The following is a 22,174-nucleotide window of genomic DNA, read 5'->3' as shown; positions in this document are numbered from 1 at the left end:
ATGAGTGTTGTTAGTAACCACCCATCATTTCTGCAGCAACTACAGAAGTTGGTTTAGCAGAAAAGCAATGGTATAAAAGCAATGGTATAAAATCATTCAGAAAGCTTTAACAAGTGCTTTCAAACAAATTGAGAGCTGAAGGCAACTGCTGGCCCAAAGTCCACCCTTTGTCAATCACAACTAACACCAAAGGCTGGTAATCCAGTATGCCCTTAGCAACTGACAAATACTTATTTTCACAATCTATAAAATACAAACAAAACAAGTCTTGGAATTAGTCTTTAAAATATTACTTGTCATATTTTTATATTATTATTATTATTATTAATGTTATTATAATGCTTAAATCCAAGGAAAAGATAAAGAAGCTGCTTCTTAAGCCTTAGGGGAAATGTCCTTGAAACATCCATTTTATTATTACAAAATAGATATATATTGGAAACTGCAAATGCAACTGGAAAAATGAAAGTCTTGAGAATATTCCTTACTTGGGCACCTCTTTTAATGTCCATGAAGGCAGCAAAATCTAGTTTAAAGCCTAAGCCCCTTATTTATTTCAATTTACCTTGAATACTCTCTTGCTGCAAAGCAAACAATAAAATTCACCAATCTTCTGTGCCATGGGTTTTTTCAGTCTCTTAGAGACTGAAATAAATTTTTCTTCCTATTAGCCTCATGAGGAGTATAGAAAATGGCCATGAGATCACTTATTAGCTGTAACCACAAAGCTTACAGTGCACAGCGACAGCACAGTGACTCCCAGATCATTTGACCTGTTATCAACCTTCTGAAGCTCAAGAAATATTAAGGGATGAGAATAACCATCAGGAGAAACATGGTAATAAATTTTAGATTATGGAAGTGATTGAATATGTAGCAAATGGTGTACACTACGACAGCCGTCTTTGTTACATAAAGGGGCACAAAGTAAAACTTCTCTCATTCTCCTTTTGCTGTTTAGGATATTACTGTCTACTGCACAGGTGCTTTGATGTGTTTAAACCTGAATAAAAAACTGAAACTGTCCTCATTATGATGAAACACACCTTTGCCTCTTTTTGTAAAATGTAACTATAGATTTTTTTCTGTATTTGTCATACGGCTTTCCTAAAAGAGCTCATAGAAAAAATTATATGCAGACTCAAAGTATAACAGCAGTATATAAGATAGAACACAGGTATACAGAATATTTGCATCACTGATAAATATTCTAGCACTCAATGCACTGTTCTCTTAAATTACTTTCTCTGCAGATTGATCTTCCACTTTCTCTACATTACTCTAAGCTGAAATCCTTTTCCAGAGTAGCAAAATAAATGAGAACTTAAATCCTCTCAAATCAGGTCTTAAGTTTGCACATGATCCCGCAAATATACTAAGCAGGATTTAGACATTGTTTTTCATGCAAATAATCACTTTCAGGTAGCTTTCTAAAACTTAAATTTGCTATTTTCATAAAATAAAGGTGTTAATCAGACACACATAATGGTATAAAGGCAGTACACATCCAGATAACAAGAAAAAAAAAATCTAACTGAAACTATCTAACAACTGAACAAGGTTATTGAAAAGATTGAAGAAGTCTGTCCCCTAAGGTAAATGAAAAAATATTAAAGAATGGAAAAAATATGGACACTGTAGTTCCAGAAATTATATTATAAATTGGCCAATAATTGTTTCTGTTAGAGTGTGAAGGTTGTGTACAATGTAATCTGTACATTTACTGACACTTTAGTAGTTTTTCTGGACTGCCAGTAATTGACAAAGATTTTAAGTATGATAAATTTTAAACAAGTTTCCTTATAATTTACTGGTAAATGTATGGGACTATTATTGGCATAAATCATTTAACAAACCATGAGCAGATTGGAGCTGAGCAAGAGGACATAGGCTTCATCAAATTTAACAGAAGTTCTTCTCTAGTGTCATTCACAGTTACTTTTCCATTCACCTTTCAACTCTCAATTGCTCTTTGCTAAATCTATATGCATTTCTCACAACATGCTCACGAAATGTAACTCTAACACTCTAGGCTTCTTCAAAAGTAGACATCCTAGGGAAATCCTTTAGGGCTTAATAAATGTGAACTTTGTCCTTGTTTTTGAGTTCTCCCCTTTTATAACATTTTATTGCAGCTGAAGTTTGACCTATGAACTTTCTATAGAAAAGATGGTGATTTTTTTCCAGAAGACAGCTGGTTTATTGCAGGTGCCATAAACTGTTGAAGAGAAATTAACTCTGCCTTGGAAATTCCACCTCATTATCACTGTGAAAGACAAAATGATGGTTGCTTTCTTTCACCTCCTCTACTACTGTCATTCAAACAGGTTTTAAAATCTGCCAAATGAAATGGCACAGACACCTAGCTACTACAGTTCTTTGTAAGAGATGGGGAGAAACAGACATCTGAACAGAAACCTTGACTGGGTAACACTGCTTTGCAACCATGCATCCCACAAAGTACTTGCCACTTGTTCATTTCCCTTTGCTACTATATGTGGAGAAATCTGCTTTCATTTCCCTCACTATCCCACCCTCCACCCCTGTGGGACAATGAAGTGGACTGGCATAGAACAGCTACTACCTTTCAGGGAAAAGTCTCAGTGAAATAAATAAATTATTTTTTTTAAAAAAGGAAGAAAAATATTCATAGATCTTACTTGATCAAAATTGTTGAAGCCACATGGCTTACCCCAGATCTGAATTTTCTCCTACAAGTAGGAATTTGTTCTTCAGCTTTACTAGTTACGGTAAGTACCAGGAATCCTGCACTATCACATACAAACATAGTTTATCTTTTCCAGACTTCTGAGAAGACATAACGTGTTGTAAATTGTGTAAACTCTTAAGCCAAACCATCTGAGAAGAATGCCTGTTGAAAAACAATACACCTTCTTCAAGCAATATTTGAAAAGAGCTCGTTCAGAATATTAGGGAAGTTCAATTAGATTCAAGACATACATGTCGTTATTGGCTAGTCCATTGCTCCTGCACTAGATCTGTCTTGTCTTTAAGTACCTGCTGTGCTTACAATCTCATTGAAACAACACTTCTTGACACTGCTTCCACTGAAACTTCTGGATGGAGGTGGCTGCCCCATCTAAGCATGCTTTTTGCTGCTGACACATAATAAACTACAAATAGGGACATAAAAAGAGAGTTACAAGAAAATCTATTAAAGTAACTAATCTTACTATTTCTCCACAACTTGTAACTATAGGTCACTATGGCCACAGTAGCCCTCCAATCTTTGTTCAGCTCACACTTCTCTCTAGCAAATGATTGCCCAGCTTCTGCAGGTCACACTTCATGAAGGTGGACCCCTGCCCATCATGTGTGTATCTGTGAGATTGTTACAGTTTCAGTTCAACTGCAATCTGAATGACTTTCTTATCCAAGCTGAATCTGATCTCCCTTCATTTTCCAAAACTGGATTCAGGTGACTCCATGGCTTTCAATTAATTTTTCCTTGAGTTCAAAACATTTATGCTTAAGCTTCAGTAGTAGCCATGAACTCAACTACTCTGGTTGTTCTATCCTTGAGGAAAAGAATTTTAGACCTCTGAGTTTGGAAGCAGCCATAGCTCCAGGCAAAGTCACTAAAAACAGTAATTTTAGTATCTTTGTAGATGTGTGAAATCTATCATTGAGGTCCCAGCGCAGCAATACCTCCAGTAGTGAAATTGTCATGTCTACAAGAAAAAGTATCCTACCTGCAGGCATTAGATGCAGGGCATAAGTCAATGCTAAAAGTGATGGAGCAATGCTGCTTGCACATGTTTGCAAGCTCTAACAATAGGTAGCTGTTTTCTTTTATCCAGGCAAATTTCCCTTGCTCCAGGCAAAGTGACTCGTGATACACAGTTTTGAACAGGTTACATAAAGTGCTGGTAACACACTAAACAAAAGAGCTGCAAGATACGTAATGAAAAGAAAAACTCTAATTATACACTTGTGTGGCAGCATTCAGAATAAACATAGAGATTGTGGGAACCCAATAACAGATTTTCACAAGTACGCATTTATATCTATTTTATTTTCTGGTGTGATTTTCTTCTAGATCTCTAATGTGTTTTGACAGACCTGTCTGTGCCTCATTCTTGCCACCATCCCATTACTAAGAACCAGGATGCTACTGAAATCTGATTTGACAGGGAGTGGACTCAGGGCTTGTGTGATTGATGACATTACAAAGAAAAAACTGCATGTGTGTCAGCAACTTCTCACAACAAAGTCTGCAAAAGAGGGTGTCTTGGGGTGACTTTACAGTGCCTGGATCCCCAAATCATCTGTAGGTGTTGAACATTGAATTCTGCAGTTTTAAGACTGGTTTCAGGAGTGAAAGGGGAGAGAAAGAGGTGCAAAGCTGCTATCAGAGACTGCACTTGCTCCCCTGCATTCTTCACACAGACCATGTTGTCTGCAGTGAATGTGGGAGAGCGTTTCTTTTTGCTTTTAGTTAGTTTTCTGGCTAGCTGAGGCAAAGGAGTCCCCTGGACTGTTCTTTTCCTTTGTTCTTGGAATTGTTTGAACCTGCTCTGGATGAAAACCCAGAAGAGCACCAGGAGCTCACAGTGGCCCACCAAGCCTGGCCTGGGCTGCAGCATTTCCCAGAGCTGGAGGGACTGAGAACAGCCTGAGTGAGCTGGGCTGTGACCCACAGAGGGACTGAGAATAGCCTGAGTGAGCTGGGCTGTGATCCATGGAAGGGACTGAGAACAGCCTGAGTGAGCTGGGCTGTGACCCACAGAGGGACTGAGAACAGCCTGAGTGAGCTGGGCTGTGATCCATGGCAGGGACTGAGAACAGCCTGAGTGAGCTGGGCTGTGACCCACAGAGGGACTGAGAACAGCCTGAGTGAGCTGGGCTGTGACCCACAGAAGGGATTCCTCTGAGTTTGTCAACTCCTTTAGAGTGGCAAGACGTTTTGCTGTTTGGTATTGTTCATTTGTGTGCTGGGCAGTGCTTTGTCAGTTAAATAAACACCTTTTTTCTCACTTCTCTCTGAGGGAATATTTTTTCCTCAACGAGTTGAGGGCCTTCATTTGGAGGTTTTCTCCCAAATTTGCCCTAAACCAGGACAGAGAGAAAAAATAAAAAAAGCAGCACTTGCATACTCCATATGTCTGTGATTGGATATGAATATCCAAGAGAAAGTATAGTCTAGTGACCTGATTTTTGCAAGCATGCAATGGAAAAAATAACCAGTCTCTCTTGTAAGCAATAATAATGTTTCATTTTGACAAAAAAATGTCTCAACAAAAAAACCCCACTAACCCAACCAAGCAAAAAACCCAAACCAGAAGCAAAAGAAACACAAGACTAACCCAAGCTAATCATAAAATAAACCTCCCCTCGAAAGAACTGACCACAGTCTGCACTATTTACAATTTCTTTGATCTCAAAGTTATTTTAATTCCCTGCTGCATGAAACATATATCTGTGAAGTGTCTCTTTCATTAACTAAGTTCTTTGATCTGGGTGCCTGAAACACTTTATTGTTCATATTCCCACTACAGATTTAACAACTTCTCTACATTTACAAATAGACAGAAAACTCATAAGTAGTTTCAGCTTATAATGTTTGTAACAAATGCATGCAGCTGAGCAGTTTAGCAGCCCCACCTTAAATAACATCATTTAAAAAGGAAACGCCTTGCTTTTCAGAAGGGAGGAAAAAACAACAACAGAAACAACAAAAATTTAAAAACTCCAAAACTAATAAACAGCAAGTTGTGTTCCCTCTTCTCTCATGACTTTGACTAGATAATAACAGAGAATTAAAAGCCAGAAGACACTTATGTCAGACTGCAGCATCAGAAAAACTGAAAGCTAAAAAGAAAACAGTGGAAAGAAGCAGCATGATTCATAATAGAAATCATGCTCTGTCTTGGTCCAGTTATGCATTTCAGAGTCTAAAGGACAGGGTAGCGATGCTCATGCAAGCCCTTTCACAAGGCTGTCGAAATTAAAGAAATTTCTTGGAACTTCAAGATATTTACATTCATGCAGATGGCAGGTCAGCTGACTATTGTAGAAAATTGAAGAGCTGGAGATTTAATTAATTCAGATAAAGATGTTACCTACCATTATTTTAGCTGAGATGATAAAAAAATTTTTAAAAATTTAAATAATCTAAAATTCCAGAAAAAAAACCTGATAGCGTTACTGACTACTTCTATTTCTGGGAAGTTTTAAAATGGATGAAGTCAGAAGCACTCTCTTGGAGATAGTTTGTTTTCACCTAACCCAGGTTAACTTAAAGCAGTGAAAAACAGTCATTACTACAGAATTTGTAATAGATGGATAGTTATAACTATGTTATAGCATAACATATAGATAACATGTAGATAGTTATAACATATGGAATATTCTGAACTGAAAAATTCTAGAGGTCGGAAATAAATTTTTCCACTATAATCAAAATTCATTTTTTTCCCCACAATGAAGAGAGACGTAATCTCTTTGGAAACTCTGCCAAGGCCAAATATGCTAAAGAACTACAGGCCACAGCACAAGTCAAGGTACTGAGCTCTATTTTTTTATGCTGAGGAACACAAGCTTCTTCACTTTTATTATGTTTAAAAAAAGAAGTGGAAGGCTCTAAACAATGAGAATAGGTTCGCAAGTACAGTCTGACTTCAGCACTGAATCAGTGTCTTGCCCAAGTGTTTCCACTGTGATTAAGTAGGCTGGAGCAGAAACTGCCCAAGTAGCTGAAAAAGTACCAGCTGAGGAAACAAGCTCTTCCCCAGCCCAGACCTCTGAAGAAAGTGGCACAGGAAGTCCTTTTTCAATCAAGCAAGTACAACAATACCTGACTGGAGAACTGTAAATGCAACACTTGTGGACAGTTTTAGACAGGTAGCTTCCGACTGCAAACAAACCCTCTACAGAGCAAGATCTCTCCGTGTAATTCACAAGTCCTACCCTATTGGCTTACCCTATCCTCCAGACATATACTATCAATATATGACTCTGAACATCCATTAAAAAAAAAAGAAACTATATATGGAATGTCTGAAGGAGGTGAGGATCATTGAATCACAGAGTGGTTTAGGTTAGAAGGGACCACCAGTGGGGTTATCTGGACCAACCTCCCAGCTCAAATAGAGTCTTCAAGATTTAACAGAATGTGCAAAATTCCAAAGGAATTTGGCTTAAGAAAAGAGAGACATTGCTAAAAGTGAGGCATCAGGCAAATATAGGTTACCAGCTAGCTCTGCACAGATAAATTTTGAGATCAAAATTTATTTATGTTTTATCAAACTTATCATGAAGAGGAGGAGTATGATGATAATAATTGGTAATAATACTAAACTATTTGGGACATTTGCAGCACAGATCTTGAACACAGAACAACTGAAGGTGTAATCATACGAAAAGGAAATAAATTGGCATTAGATAGAACAATTGTTGGTTCAGGGACAGAACTAGGAGGTGATAGTCACTGTGATCTATCAGTATGATGTGGCTGTGAATCCCAGGTCTTGTCAGAGGTACTTGCACACAGTAGAATTTGTGCCACAGTGAGAAGACTTTACACAGCTTCCTCTGAAAGGTTGTGAATTTATAGCTGAAAAGCAACAGAGAAGAGTATGTAGGATGACATGGGGGAATGGAAGCTTACCCATGGCTGTTGCTAGTCTAGTCTAGCAAAATAAACCTGCAGAAGTATTCACTTCAGGTGCCAAACATTTCTTCCTTTCTCGTACTAATTGTCAAGACAAATTTTGACTTCTTTCTTTTAAAGTCATCATTTTAAACCTGGGAAATTTAAACTAACCTGTATTTAAAACAAATATTATTGTCTTTCATTTCTGAGAAAATTATCTGGCAATGTAACTGCCAGGAAAAAGGGTGGGAAAAGAAATAACTCCTTGACTTTACCAGCAGAACTGTAAACAGCACCCAGAAATTAAAACCCCTAATCACTGTATGTATTGCAGAAGCATGTGGACCTCTGCGCTAGATCACAGAAATTGATTTAAAAACATAATGACCATTTCATTGACATGATCTGTCAAAATAATGATCAAATTCAGTAGCTAATGATTTGGTTGTGTAAATATGTAAAATAAAATTTGCATTTATAGCTCAGCTTAGTTATCAAAATTGTTAGTGGACCTAAATAATTCTGGTCACTGTATCAGAAAAACAAATCTCCAACCACTATCAGTAAGATCTAAATAAACCAGTGATGCATGCTCCTACATTAAATATGTCCCCTCTTAAACATTTCTTTTAAAAAAAAAAACACTTGGCAAACAAATAGTGGTCTGTTTGGCAAAGTGCTAGAAAGCTGCTTTGCTTTTCAGGTTTGTAGTCTAAACACATCATATAAACATTCAAAGCATTTGGAAGCTTAGTAAATTTCTTAAAATAGTGTTTCAGCCCAGAGATCTATCTATTGCTAAGAGCAAAGAATGTCTATCAATCTAGCAAGATGGTATACTTTAAAGCTGGATTGAACAAATTTTAAATAAGTCAGCTCTGCAGTGGATAGAAATACCTTATGATTTCACAGACAGGATAAAGTAATTTCAAAAACCCCATAGAACATGTTTTATTTTTTCTTGATTTTAGTCAGTTCTGAAATATAGTCACATACAGCAGATCTGAATTACCGACATGAAGGGAAAAACATAAAATAAAAAGGTTGAAGGTTTTGTTTACCTTTTTATAAGTTTTCTCTTCATTTGGCTTTCCAGCAGTAACATCTCCATTTTCAGTAACAGACGACATCTAACAACAGAAGCTTAAGTTATAAAGAAGGCACTTGCTTTACAAAAGTAATTGTTCAGAAAAATAATATAATTTATTTTAAATTTTTGCTCAATTCAAACTCTTCAGAGGACAGCACACTACCAAGATCAGTGACATACCTAGGATATTCTTGTAAGTATTTTCCACAGACTAGAAGGACAGCACTGGGCCAGGAATATGTCCTGCAAATGACATATGACTCTGCTTCTTTTCCCCACACCAGTATGGAGTGAAATCTTGCTCCTCAGCCTACTGCATGAGATGTTCTTGAAAGTGCAAAACTGTGAAGCTTGTGAGCCAGATACTCAGTGGCACGTCTCAGTAGATTAAGGCCCTTAGCTATGTGAATGTGCTGTATCTCCTTAAAGTAGAAGGGAGATCACAGAATCACACAGAATTACAGAATAATCTGAGTTGAAGGGACTCACAAAGATCACAGAGTCCAATTCTTAAGTGAATGGCCCATACAGGGATTGAAGCCACAGCCTTGGCATTACCAGCATCATACTCTAAGTATTTGACATTGCGTCTTATTACAGCTGTAAACCCATTCTAGACCAAGAATAAACCACTATGACAGAGATCACCTTGGTCAGACACTCTGCTTGTCTGCCAAAGTAAATAAAACAAAAAGGCACAATGAGAATAATTCTAGGTATTACCAACACTTTCGCAACAGAATTATACTTACCCTTACGAACAACAGGACAGGTCATCTGGAGCTGAGAGTGAAGATCAAGCCATTCATTGGTGGTGTTAATGTTTTCCACAACCTATTATTAAAAAATCTGTCATCATTCTGCCTTAACAAATTCCCATCTTGAAGAAGAGCTGTAGATTTTGTTTTACTACTATTCTTCAGCCCAAGCAAGCATTCAGCTACAAGTGATGCTTTCCAAGAATCATGTCAAGTAACATTGTTACTATACTTAGAACTTACTATACTTAGAACATTTTATAACTTGGTTAATATACTTAGAAACTAGCTGTATTATGCAGGAGGGAATCAGTGCAGAGTAATTCCTTTTTGCCCTAGATATTTCATCTAGAGTTGTGGCACATGCAGTTCTACAATAAAACATCTATACAGAGCAGTACACATACATGCTCTGGAGTGTTGTGTAATTATATGTGTTATTAATCTTATCGCTTTATAATCTCCAATCATTTATAAGAAATAGCTGTGGTGGTTTGGAAGACAGCACATTGAAAAGTCACAGGTAACAAATGAAAATCTCAGGATACCTCAAAAAAGAAGAAAATCTCATTCTGTCCTTAAGCAGTACAAATAGCACCTTGTACATAACTAAAAATTGTTTTTTTAAAAAGTATTCTCAGGCCTCATTCACTGATTCTAATTTTTCACTAGTCTCAAGAGTAAACTTAACAAAAAAGCGTGGGGAGACAAAAAGTAGAAATTTGGAGTTTCTGAGAAGAAAACAGTGTCTCCTTAGAAAAACACACTTCTTGCATTACATATCAATATTTTCTTTCTGCAGCTAACTACATTCTTCATTGTAGCCTCTTAAGTAATATGTCTTCATCAGTAATTCCTTCATTTGGATGTGCATCAGCACTCTCCTATACATTGAACTCCTACTTAAAGGCAACAACTTAGTTTTTATAGCTTGTAAAATTGTATGTCTCACTCACCTATATTCACACATTTAATACTAGTATTTAACATTAGTATTCACCCATGCATAAAACTCTATCAGTACACAAAGAAAGGCATTAAGAACTTGCTAAAGTAGCTTTTGTAGGAAAATAAAGGTTATTTTAATTACTAATAGAAGACATTTTAAATAACTGATCACTACATTAAAACACCAATCCCCACCCAAGCTGGGTTAAAACAACCTCCCCCCGTCCTTCACATACTTCCTGAGACTATTGAAACAATATGATGTTCCACTGCACACTAAACTTCTTAAATTATGAACCCACATACTCAGCAAAACCCAAACAAATGCAACATGGAACGTTTCTTTCAGTAAATTACCTGAAGAAAGCACTCATGGTAGAGGTGGGAGAAAAGCCTGATTTTTTTCCCAGCATAGAGAGACAAATTATTCAAGAACACTTCACTCATGTGAAAATATACCCCTGCAATGCTGACAATGATAGGAAAATAGACAATGAGAGACCAAGTTCAGTAACTACCAAGTCTAAAAACTCATACACCATAAAGAAGGTAATTTTTTCCTGTATGTATCAGTCAATTTCCTAAAGGCATCTCGAACAGAATTATTTCAGTTCTAATGTTTTGAGAAACAGAACACACAGCTCTATCTTAACTGTGGCTGTGCTAAACAACTTTCAAAATCTGTGCTGTGACAACCATCTCTTATTCCACTTAACGATTTTTTTTGCAAAGCAAGTATTACTTTGTGCACTTTCTTCCTGCCCTAGAGCCACTGAAGCGGTACATGGTGCCTTCTCAAATGCTTTATAATGTGCAGAGCAACAGCTGCTGTCTCAGTTCTGATGAGGTTTAACAGTTCAAAGACAGGTCACAACTTACAGTCTTAGTCCAGGCTAAGCTACAACTATTTGGTTTTTTTGTTACCATGGCAGGAAACTACTGTAACTAAAGCACTGAATCCCTGTAGGTACCTGGCAAAGGAAAAGCTCACAATACAGATATGGCAGGTAGAGGAGGAAAACATTTAGTTTCAAAAATACTGTAGTGTGCTGACTTTGGCTAGGAAGCTGGTGCGGGGTTACATTTTAGACTGGTGCTGGAAACAGTGTTGATAACCAGGGGTGTTTTCTGCCCCAGCCTGGCGCTCACCGGCACCCCGGCCCTGTCCGCGGCCTCGGCGCACCGAGGCCTGGCCGTGCCCTGCAGCGGGAGGGCTGGGCTGCCCATGAGCTGCCGAAGGAAACAGCCCGCACACACCGGCCCAGCCGAGCAAAGCCATGTCCCAGACCGCAGGCATCGTGCTCAGCCCGCAGAGCCGGGGCAAGAAGGGAGGATGGCCGAAGTGACGGTGTTTTCCTTCCCAAGCCACCATCAGGTGAGATGGGGCCCTGCTTTCCTGAAAATGGCTGCCGGGGCACCCTCCTGCCCATGGGAAACGGGGAATGAATTCCTTGTTTAGCTTCGCTTGCATGCACAGCTTTTGATTCACCTATTAAACAGTCTTTGTCTCTACCCCCGAGTTTTCTCACTTTTACCCCACTGAGTCTCTCCCCCATTCCATCGGGGGTAGTGAGCGAGCCAGTGTGTGGGGCTCAGTGGCTGGCTGGGCTGAATCCACGAGTGAAAGATGGCAGTAAAGATCTCCTCTCTAGCTTCCTAGATGCTATCCTACCTGATGACAAAGAAAAATATTAAAGTACAGTAGCAGTTAAAGAATTTTTTCCCAAACACTCTTGAAGAGTCAACCTTTTGGTCACAATCTTACATGCAGCAAAAACCTCTGTGATGTGTACAGTTTTTGAAACACAAGTTTGCAGCCTTCAGTTCTACCCTTCTGCTCCCAACACCTCCTAATCTTAAATGCAGGCTTTAAAAATATAATATCTATTCAATGTACACGTCAGGGGAAAAAAAAAAAAAAAAGTGTTTCACAGTTTAGTTTCTCGCAATAGAATCATAGAATCACATGCTTCTTAACTAACAAAAATTGCAATTACCGTCACTCTGGGGGAAAAGTGTCATATGCATTTCCCCCTAGAACTACAGGGACACCTTTTTGATTTCTCTGATCAGCCAGAAGCCCATAATGTAAACACCACCCTGCCCACCACATAGCTGGCATTTTAAGAACTGAAATGACAGACAGCAAATGTGAGCTTCCCACCCAACTTGGATTCCTTGTTCTTGAATTTTTAATTCCATGTTCCTTATATAGCTGAAATGTATCTTTTACTAACAGCATAAGGTATTCGTTTTTCCAGATTATAAATAACTATCTGTTTTTACACAACCTCAGTTGCTGAGGCCCAGCTCACATGAACAGGTATTGGTACTTGCACTTGAATGGCCTCTCAGCTCAATTTCAAGTTAATTCAGAATACCCTATATCTTCAGTGAAAGCCAACATCCAAGAAAAATGCTATTGCTAGATTCCTACAGGCTCATATATTAATTTATTCAATCAAGAATCAGTTCTGCTTTCTTTCCATTATCACAAAAACATTTTTTTTGACAATGCTTTTCTTAGCATATTTAGATAATTTTCTTAAACAAATCCTTTTTTAAAAAAAGCACTAATAAAACATGCTGCTGAGGAATCATGCTCCAAATAAAAGCAATGTAACTTTCCACTACATGTATTGCCTTATTGTGATTGATAGTTAAAATTGAAATAGTCTTCCTAGCTTTTAAAACAGACATATCCTTGGGTGTACTGCTGTTAGGCTTCTGTAATGAATTAGAAACCTCACACAAAAGAAAAAATATTTATAACTTCTCACAGGTGTAATCTTTAATTTTAAGTATGAAGAGTAAAAACACGAGACAAAACAAGATTAAATGCAGCTTTAAATTTTCCAGTGGGCAGAGGGAGAACACTAGAAATTAAAGAATACAAGAAACAATTATGCATGTTTAAGATTAATAATATACAAATAAAATAGATGGTATGGTGAAGATTTTTCAGTCTGAAACACACAAATGTATTTTCAAGAAACACTTTGGGGTTTTTGGGTTTTTTTGCAAGTGGATGTATTGGGATGGAACACACAATTTTGGATTCAATCCAGAAACTTCATTCTCATAGTTCTGTGCATTTCATTTACTTAGCTGTTCCTTAATCCTTGAACAGTTCTCTTTTGCTAGGAGGACACAAAATCTTCAGAATGTGGCAGGTGACTTCTCAGAAAAGCATAAAATCTTATATTAAATTCATACCAATGATACTAACTCAGAACCAGACAAAAAAAGGATTGTCAGAATAGTAATTTCATGTTGTAGGTAACTGGGAGTTTACACACTGAATTTTACTGAATTCTTTCTTGATCACAGCAGTTTGTCAGCACAACTTGTAAGGATGTTGACAAGAATTTCTAGTCCTACAAACAGCATTTATAGTGAATATCATTTAAAAGAATAATCAGGTCAAATTCTGTCATAGCTCCTATCTCCCCTCTGTTACTATTTTGACTCAGCATCTTCTAGCACAACTGTGAAAACCTTATTCATTTAATTACTGCAAAACTCACTTTTACTGGTGAGATTTTTCCAGACATATTTGCCTTATGGAAGCTGTGAGAGTAAAAGGACTTGCAGTTTTATAAAGCAGCATTCTTCCACCAAACCACATTAGGGACAGTCATACACTGCCAGCTCTAGTGTGAAGCTGGAGACCTTTGTTACAAAAAATTTTGCCAGAAGGGGTAAGTCTTCTAAGACAAAAATGCTCTACAGTGGAAGAAATCCATGAATATATATTCATTAATTAAAAAGCTATTCTTTTCTCTTGTTTCCCCCACTCCAAGCTCAAATACCCAAAAATCATTAATGGTATTCTTGGAGTTACCTGAAGGCAGCTCCAAGATCAAAAGGCACTATTAAAGCTATCTCACCTACTTCTTTGAAATTATAAAGACTTGAGTTCTTAGGCACTGAACAAACTTCTTTTGCAGATGATGCATTTATAAAGTCTCCCTCCTGTCTAGATTCTCTGCCAACTAATACAATTTACATAACTGCACTGGATTTCCAAATTAAATCTCATCTTATCTTGTTTATTATTCCATGAAACTTGCTGGCCCTCTGGACCACTGTGAAATTCAGTTGACAAACTTAGGTCAATCAAAACTGTCAATAGTTTTTTTCCTTACCCCCTCCGGTAGAATTAGAACACTAGGATTATTTATCAGATTATTTGTAAATGAAGCGGTTTGGGACACAAAAAAATCCTTTGACGCACATAAAAATTGCCTGCATACATCTTGCTTCCAAACAAAATCCAACCAAAGATATCAGCACACTATCAGCACCATTTTCAGAAGGCTCAAGAGGAAAATGATGCGTTAGCTTCAGGTGAATAGAGGGATTTATATTGGTTTAATCACATTTTAGCTTCTTAAAGGAGCTTTTCTCCACGCTTTAAAACAATGCTGACTATAATTTTCATTTAATTGCCTTCCTTCTGAGTTTACCAGACAATGAAGAGTGGTGTTTGGGAACCTGCGAGCACTGCTAGGCAGAGTGCCAATACACAGATCTAAAGAAGTGAAAGAAGCATAATTTAATGCACAGGGTGGTAAAATACATCAAAGATCCGACAGCTTTCTCAAGAGTCATCACAAGTAACCCCCTCTCCAAAAACCTTGTCTTTTAATGTCAGAGAACATTTTTTTATACATGAGTGCTTGGGCAGTTGCACAGCCTTCAAATAAAAATTGAGGTAATGTATGTAGCCACTCTGTTACAAGAAAAAATATATATACTACTCAGTTCTCTATTTTTTTTTTTTAAATAATACCTCAAACACTAGTTTGTGGAATAGATTTACTTTGTACCACAAGGATACACAGACATCTAAGATTAAACCTGTATGCTCCCATATCTGAAACATCTGAGGAACAAAAGATATTATATATTTTGAAACTCATGTGTCCTGAGAATGAAGCAAATGTTTACATGTTGCAATGGACTCAACAATTATAATTATATATAAATTATAAATTATATAAATTATATAATTATATAATTATATATAAAAGTGATGAAAAGCTTCAAATCTAAAAGTATTTGGATTTTAAATTTGAGAGCATTTAATCCACCCAATCCCTGTAATGCCTGTCAGCCTAATAAACCTCTACTGTCAACTGCTGTAACTTTCATTCTTTGCAGAAGCACTGAATGATCTCTTATTTGCTTCCAAGCATTACTGAAGAAGTAGAGTAAACTTTTTACTGGATCATAAATACCATTAATTTACGCCACTATGAATTAATTAAGAAAAAATAAAAATCTATCTTTTCTCTCTATCTAGCAGGGGGGAAAAAAAAAGTATCATATGAATTTAAAGAAGGAGGGAAAATGTAAAAAAACCCCAAACAATTAGGTCTGAAACCTTGTCAAGAGCTCCCAATCCACAATTGACTATGAAGGTCTTAAGGGTGACAAAGTAAAATCTTCTGTGTAAAATCTGTGGTAGTACTATTGTTGCACTTACAAAAACTGGAAAATGCTGCTCCTGTTAATTAATTCTAGGATGAACAATTAAAAAAAAAGCAGATTAGAAATTGTGTACCCTGCAGTGCCTGACAAGAAAAGCCAACCAAACAACAAAAAAATCAAAACAAAAAAAGCCCTGATTAAACTACCTGATTTCTTTTTTATTTTGCCTCAAAAATAATAAGATGAAAATCAGAAGTAGGAAACTGATGAAATTCACAAATAAAGCAAAAGGGGGAAAAAAATTTCTTCTCCTGGTCTTTGTAATACTATCAGGCCAGCACAAATGCTACAGAGAAAGCAGCAAGCAAAAACCAACACAAAACCATCATTTAGACTGTTCATCTGCTCTAAGTCTTGCCAGCTGTTCACATCACCTTTATTTACCTAGCTTTAATAACGCACATTAGTTTCAATGCCCTGACAGATCTTTTAGTCTCTCAGCAACTAATCTGAGCACAACACTAAGATTCTGATACTGTTTGATTTCTACAGTTGCCCTCCCCTTTTTCTTCCCCCCAGTTTCAGGAATATGGCACAGTAGTTAAAAGATGTCATAATAGGAGTACGATTTTTTTCTTAATTTGCTGGCTGGATTTGAAAAGTAACTTACCATACTGTTCTTACTATAAAAAACATATGTTCATATTGTAATGCTTTGATTACTGTAAAGGTCAGATCATCTATCTTCCTCCTTTAGCTTTCAGAATAGAAAAAAATGAAAACGTAGAACATCAGAAAATAATGCCTCCATCAAAGTTTACGAATACTCAGAATATATCTGATTACCCAGAAGATTTGACAACCTACAAGAGTCTCTTCATCTTCCATTTAAAGTGGAGCACTAACCTGTTCTTCAAGGTGAAACACATTACAATTATAATACTCAGGATCACACATTAACATTGTAATATCACAGGATCACAGCTACTACATCACAAACTATAACTACAAATCATATCCTTTGTTTAAAAATTAATCTGTTGTGATTCTTTCAGATGGAAACTTTTTTACAGCTATCCAAATAAAACTGAAAATTGATTGAAGGAACCAAAGTGTAGAAGTCCTTGGAAACGCAGCATACTGCGCTCCTTCAACAAAGCACACAGATTTTCATTTATAACTTCTGTATTTTGTGAATTCTGCGTGTGACAGGTAACTTGCAAGGAAGAGGAGGGTTAGCCTTTGTTCCCCCTCCATGAATTTCCAAATCCATGGCTTCATTCCAAGGGCCTTAAATCTATCTCACTGCTCTGCTTCCTATTAGCCTACTTAACATTTACTGTCAAATACCATGTCTTCTCTCCCCAGAAGCACCTAAGGATCTCTTACGTCTTGCTAAACAGCTCTGTAAAAGGAGAGCAAACTTTCTACTATGTGCTAGACAGTGTTGATGTCTTAATAACTAAGGGACTTTTCCAAATCAGTGAGCTCAGATCAGCAATCAGAAAGAACAAACATTTGATCTATGGCATAACTGACGTCATATTGTGTATCTTGCAGAAAGTGTTAACAGGCCCTCCTTTTACAAAGTGAAATGGCCTCATTAACTTCTCATTATTTTGTAACAGTCTGAAAGCATACAAAGCAAAAAGGTGTATTTGTACGTGGCCAAAGAAGACTTTTCAATTGCTACCTATGTTTTCACAATTCTGATTTCCCATGCCAATAGCAGCATTTTTAGATGACTAGCGAGCTTTCTCTAAAGCCACCTGGAATTACAAATTAATTAAAATTGCCAAGATGGGGTTTTCTTGGAAACGACTGAAAGAAGGAAACATCTACATGCTATATACAACAGTATGCCATATAAGTTAGGGTAGTACCACAGTGAAGGGCACAGGTAGAAGACTTGGCAGAGCCCAGAATCAGAGTTCTGCTCCTTTACTTTGGCAACTTTGATATAGCAATGGACTATTGTTACTAACGCATACCAGACACTTTGAGATAAACCACCCACATAATGCATGCTGTCCAATAAAATACTGCAGTGCACTGAGACAAATGGTTGATAGGGAAAGCCAAAGGCACAAGGAGAGGGAAAATTCTTCTACATTTGTCTTTGGTGGTACATGCTAAATAGAGTGACAGGGATCACATTATACTGAGGTCACAATTTCTTAAAAGGAAAGCATGGCAAGCTGCTTCACTCATATAAGCAGCAGGTAAGATCCATGGGGAAAGAAATCTCATGAAATCTCAAAAAGATCAGTAAAAGTGTTGATTTCTAAAGGAATGATATAAACAGAGATGCAAATAATCCCTGGGTAGGGAATAGACATAAAAAAGGAATTTGGCCAATCCAAAAACTTTAATAATCTGAATCTCCAGAAATAGTCATTAAAGAAAAGAAAAATACGTCAAATGGACTTGGAGAAGAATAAGTATTAAAAGAATAAACTGAACAAGGAAGATAAAAAGCAGAAAAGCATGGGACAAGTTACTTTGATAAGAAATGTTTGTTATGTTTGTAACAACAAGAACTTCACAATAGCTGTATTGCTCTATTTTGAAACCTTTATCTTTTTACTCATCCACATTTTTCCATCTTAAAAGGAGGTCAACCACACTCAAAACTGCAAGGCAAACATAACTTTACAACAGAGGTGGGAATAAAAAATGGTAATAGGAATTATTTGCTTTAAAGAACATTGAGACTTTTGGGTGGACAACACAAAAAAGCAGTGGTTAAAATAATTTGCATGCACTAAAACAAATGGCATAATTTGTGCCTCACTTCTACACAGGTAACTCATAAATGATACACTATTGGGAATTTTTAGGCCATTTGCATATTAGCATGCAACTAGTCACAACAAACTTTGCAGAAGGACATGTCATGGAAACACTGAACTCAATGAATGCATGAGTGGATTATTATGATGTTCAAGTTCTCTTTGCTTTCTTCCCCAGGTGCCATGAGTAAAACTTTTGTACATATAGGTTTTAATGAATGCTGGTTCAGTTAAGCTGTTCAGCAGTCAGACTATCTAAGAAATTCAAGTATTTCAAAATCCTATTTTTGTCTCAAATTGAAGGCCATTCCATACAGCTGCAAACAGATAGTTGACGAGTGGAAGAGATTACCCTGGAAGACATGACAGGCAATTTTGGTTGATTAGACTGTTTAAAAAGTTGATACTACCTCGAACGAAGGAAAAGATCTAGTTACTGCATGACTCCTCCTGGTTTCCATTGAATCACTGTGTATCACTCAGACTGGATATCTGCAACAATTTCAGCTGATCCATGCTGGTGCCACTGTGGTCCTGCCTTCCAAGCATGTATTTGATCATTATTATGCGACAGCGATACTCCTGTCCCAAGAGAACTCATCTAGACAATTAAACTAACAAAAAAAGTAACCTACCAAAGAATATTAACCGTAATGGAGCTCCTTATAACAGCTTTATGGTCACCCTAAGATCAAAAAGAAACCTGGGAGGCAATGAGGAAGGTAATAAAAACTCTTAGACCCTCAATCCATGATGGAGGAGACACCAATTGACTCGGTTGTTTCAATCACTCGCAAACTTTCACAGAGTCCCCAGTCCACTAGTGATGATAGCAGGAAACAAGACTGAGAGACAGATGGAAAGAAGAGTTAGCAGCAGCGCCTGACAGGCCAGGCAACAGGACCCAAACTGAGTTCAACACTGGCTTGAGGGAAATAAAAATGCACGGCTAAGATTAGATTCCCAAATGTGTATTCATACTGCAGTTTGTTTTCCAGGTGCCTAGCTTGTATGAAAAACAAAGTCAGTCAAGAATGGGTCTAGAAGAAGGACGTAAGCACCAAATTCAAAACTTGTGTATAAAATCAAGATGAGAGATATTGTAAGTTACTCTACTGAGTAACAAAATCTATTACCACCAATTAACCCCACACATACTATTTTCCTTCAGGAAAGCTAAAACCGCAATTAGTAGAAGTTTTCCTTGGCCCCCTACAACTTAATTTTGGTTAGCATTTAATAGAAAGCTCACTTAACTCTTGAAAAGGATTTGAAAAAACTGTCTTGTACCAGCCTCAGAAGAGAACAAATCCTACATTACCAAAATTCCTTTGATTAAATTAAGAGCTCTCAGTTTCCTACAGAGCAGAAGTTCCTTAGATACATTTTCAAAATCCCTCACAAAGTTATAGAAAAGGAAACTATTATCACATTTTATGAAATACCCTATAAAGCACAAAAGCTGGAGTCTTCTTGGTTTAAAGGAGCTGTCTAACATATTTAATTTTAAACTACAGAGAAAGCTTCAAGGGAGAAAAAAAAAACAATTTCAGAAGCTGCATAGGACTCAAAAAACATGACTAATACACTAAAAAGAATTTCTGAAATGAATTCAGTAAAGAACTGCTCAACGTGTAAGGAAACAGTGCTATTTGTCAGAGCTCCTGTCATCAAAAGATGACATATTTTGCAGCCACTAGAGTAGAACTGCAATATGGGAACCAAAAGAATTGTAAGAATTTTTATAAAGTTATTCCATTCACTGACTGGAATGTGTCTGCTTAAATGTAAAGTTTACTACTGCCCTTATACTGCCATATATTTCTGTTGATGCCAAGAGGATCTTTTGCCTTTTCTTTTGTATATATTTTATACAACTTTTACGTATCCTCAGTATACTCTTAGCATGCATACTTGTGATGCCTTAAGTCTGATAATTTAGCATAGTCCTAGCATTTTGTTAGGCCAGGAGACCAAACATCCTAAAGGCCTTTTAGAAGGAGGACAGAAAACCCTACACTTACCCTGGGAAATCAAGGTCCTCTCTGGTACATATCCTACAAACTAGAGATTTGGCTCATCCAAGAGGGAATTCCTTGGGATGGGAGGCTATCACATACGGTCCAGGCCTCCCATTGGGGCATCCTTGTTAGATATGCTAATTTTTAAGGTCTATAAATCGTATATGCAGTCTATCGTGTGTGGCGCATTCCACCTTATTAAAGTCATGCACCAGTAGGGATCCTTATTAAAACACCAAGGTAAAAATCTCTTATCCCTTAACCATGTCTGGCTCTCAATTTTTTATGATCAGGAAAAGGCATCACTGTTCTCCAAGCGATGTCTTGAGTGAACAGATCAGAATGGACAAGTGACTACTTTTTTTCCCCAACATTATGCTTTGGCACTCAGCTGAATTATGAGCATATCTACACTGTAATATACAGATCCAAACCACATCAACACACATACCTACCCTCCTGACATCAAGCAACATGGTAAGAAACATGTGCAGTGATTTTAAGCTATGGACACCAAGCCACAGAATTTTTAAAAGCAATACAAATGCTTTCAAATAAACCTTTAAAAGTAGTTATTTCCAGCCAAATTACATAAACAAATTGTTTTCCAACAGTCTTTCACTTGCCAAACTAAATCGAAAAACCTGTTCCTGAACAGTTTTGGCAGCAAGAGAGTAAAATGAAGTCATTACTAGACGTTTGTGCCGGTTATGAAACACTCTATCATTATTCAGATGTTGTTGATGCTCCACATATAGTTGCACCACTTTGAACATTTTTGTATTAAAAAAATGCAAGTTAACAAACAATATAGAAGCACCACCAGAGTCTCCCTCGCCAGGAACTTCTTCACAAATAACTAGATTAATTTCTTTATATAACCCAGCTAGAAATATTACAGGAAAACTCAAAATCTTAAGCTATCACTGTAAGTCGAGGACGCATCTTCACATAAATTAGCCTTTTTAATTTAAAAATGTCCATGTACACATGAACAGGACTTAAAACAAAAAGGAGACAGTTTACCACCAGCAACAAGAGTAAGCAGTGGGTGATAACTTTGTAGAAGAGCCATACACAACCTCACACCAGAACTTGTGAGCTCTTCCAAGAAAATGAGCATGTTTCCCCACAAATTAAAAGGTCTCTGAATTCTTGAGAGGTTTGAATAAGAACATCCTTCCTTCACACAAAAGCCCTTTGAAACAATATCTCCACCTCTCACTGCATCATTATAAGTAGGTTATAAAAGGCCCCCAGTATTACCTGTAAGTCAGTTAACAGCCCACATCATAGTTTTCAAAAGGTAAAAATACAGCTTTCAGCATTTAGAAAGAAAAATCCCACATAACTAATCACAGTTTTTCTTTAATGTACACTGTTTTATGGTATGCAAACTAGAAAAACATCAAAATTCTGTCAAGATGAAACATGGCTATGAATATCACAAAGATTCCATAGACTGAAGTGAAAAAACCCCAGCAATTCAGTCAACATGTTCTCCCCAGGAACGG

The 22,174-nt window shown here is 37.1% G+C and overlaps 1 protein-coding gene across 4 annotated transcripts in view; it reads right to left on the bottom strand.

The window, feature by feature from the left end:
* Nucleotides 1-22,174, bottom strand: part of PIP5K1B (phosphatidylinositol-4-phosphate 5-kinase type 1 beta) — a 113,617-nt gene that overhangs the window by 68,103 nt on the left and 23,340 nt on the right. For all 4 annotated transcript variants that reach the window (XM_056513695.1, XM_056513694.1, XM_056513696.1 and 1 more), the window contains 2 exons: nucleotides 9,458-9,539; nucleotides 8,677-8,745 (listed from right to left, as the gene is read on the bottom strand). In XM_056513695.1, the coding sequence (XP_056369670.1) occupies nucleotides 8,677-8,745 (69 nt within the window). In that variant the 5' untranslated portion in view covers nucleotides 9,458-9,539. The remainder of the gene's footprint in view (nucleotides 1-8,676; nucleotides 8,746-9,457; nucleotides 9,540-22,174) is intronic.

Source organism: Oenanthe melanoleuca, chromosome Z (genome assembly GCF_029582105.1).
Source record: "Oenanthe melanoleuca isolate GR-GAL-2019-014 chromosome Z, OMel1.0, whole genome shotgun sequence".
In the NCBI taxonomy this organism is placed as follows: Eukaryota; Metazoa; Chordata; class Aves; order Passeriformes; family Muscicapidae; genus Oenanthe; species Oenanthe melanoleuca.
This window is presented reverse-complemented; position numbering and strand designations above follow the sequence as displayed.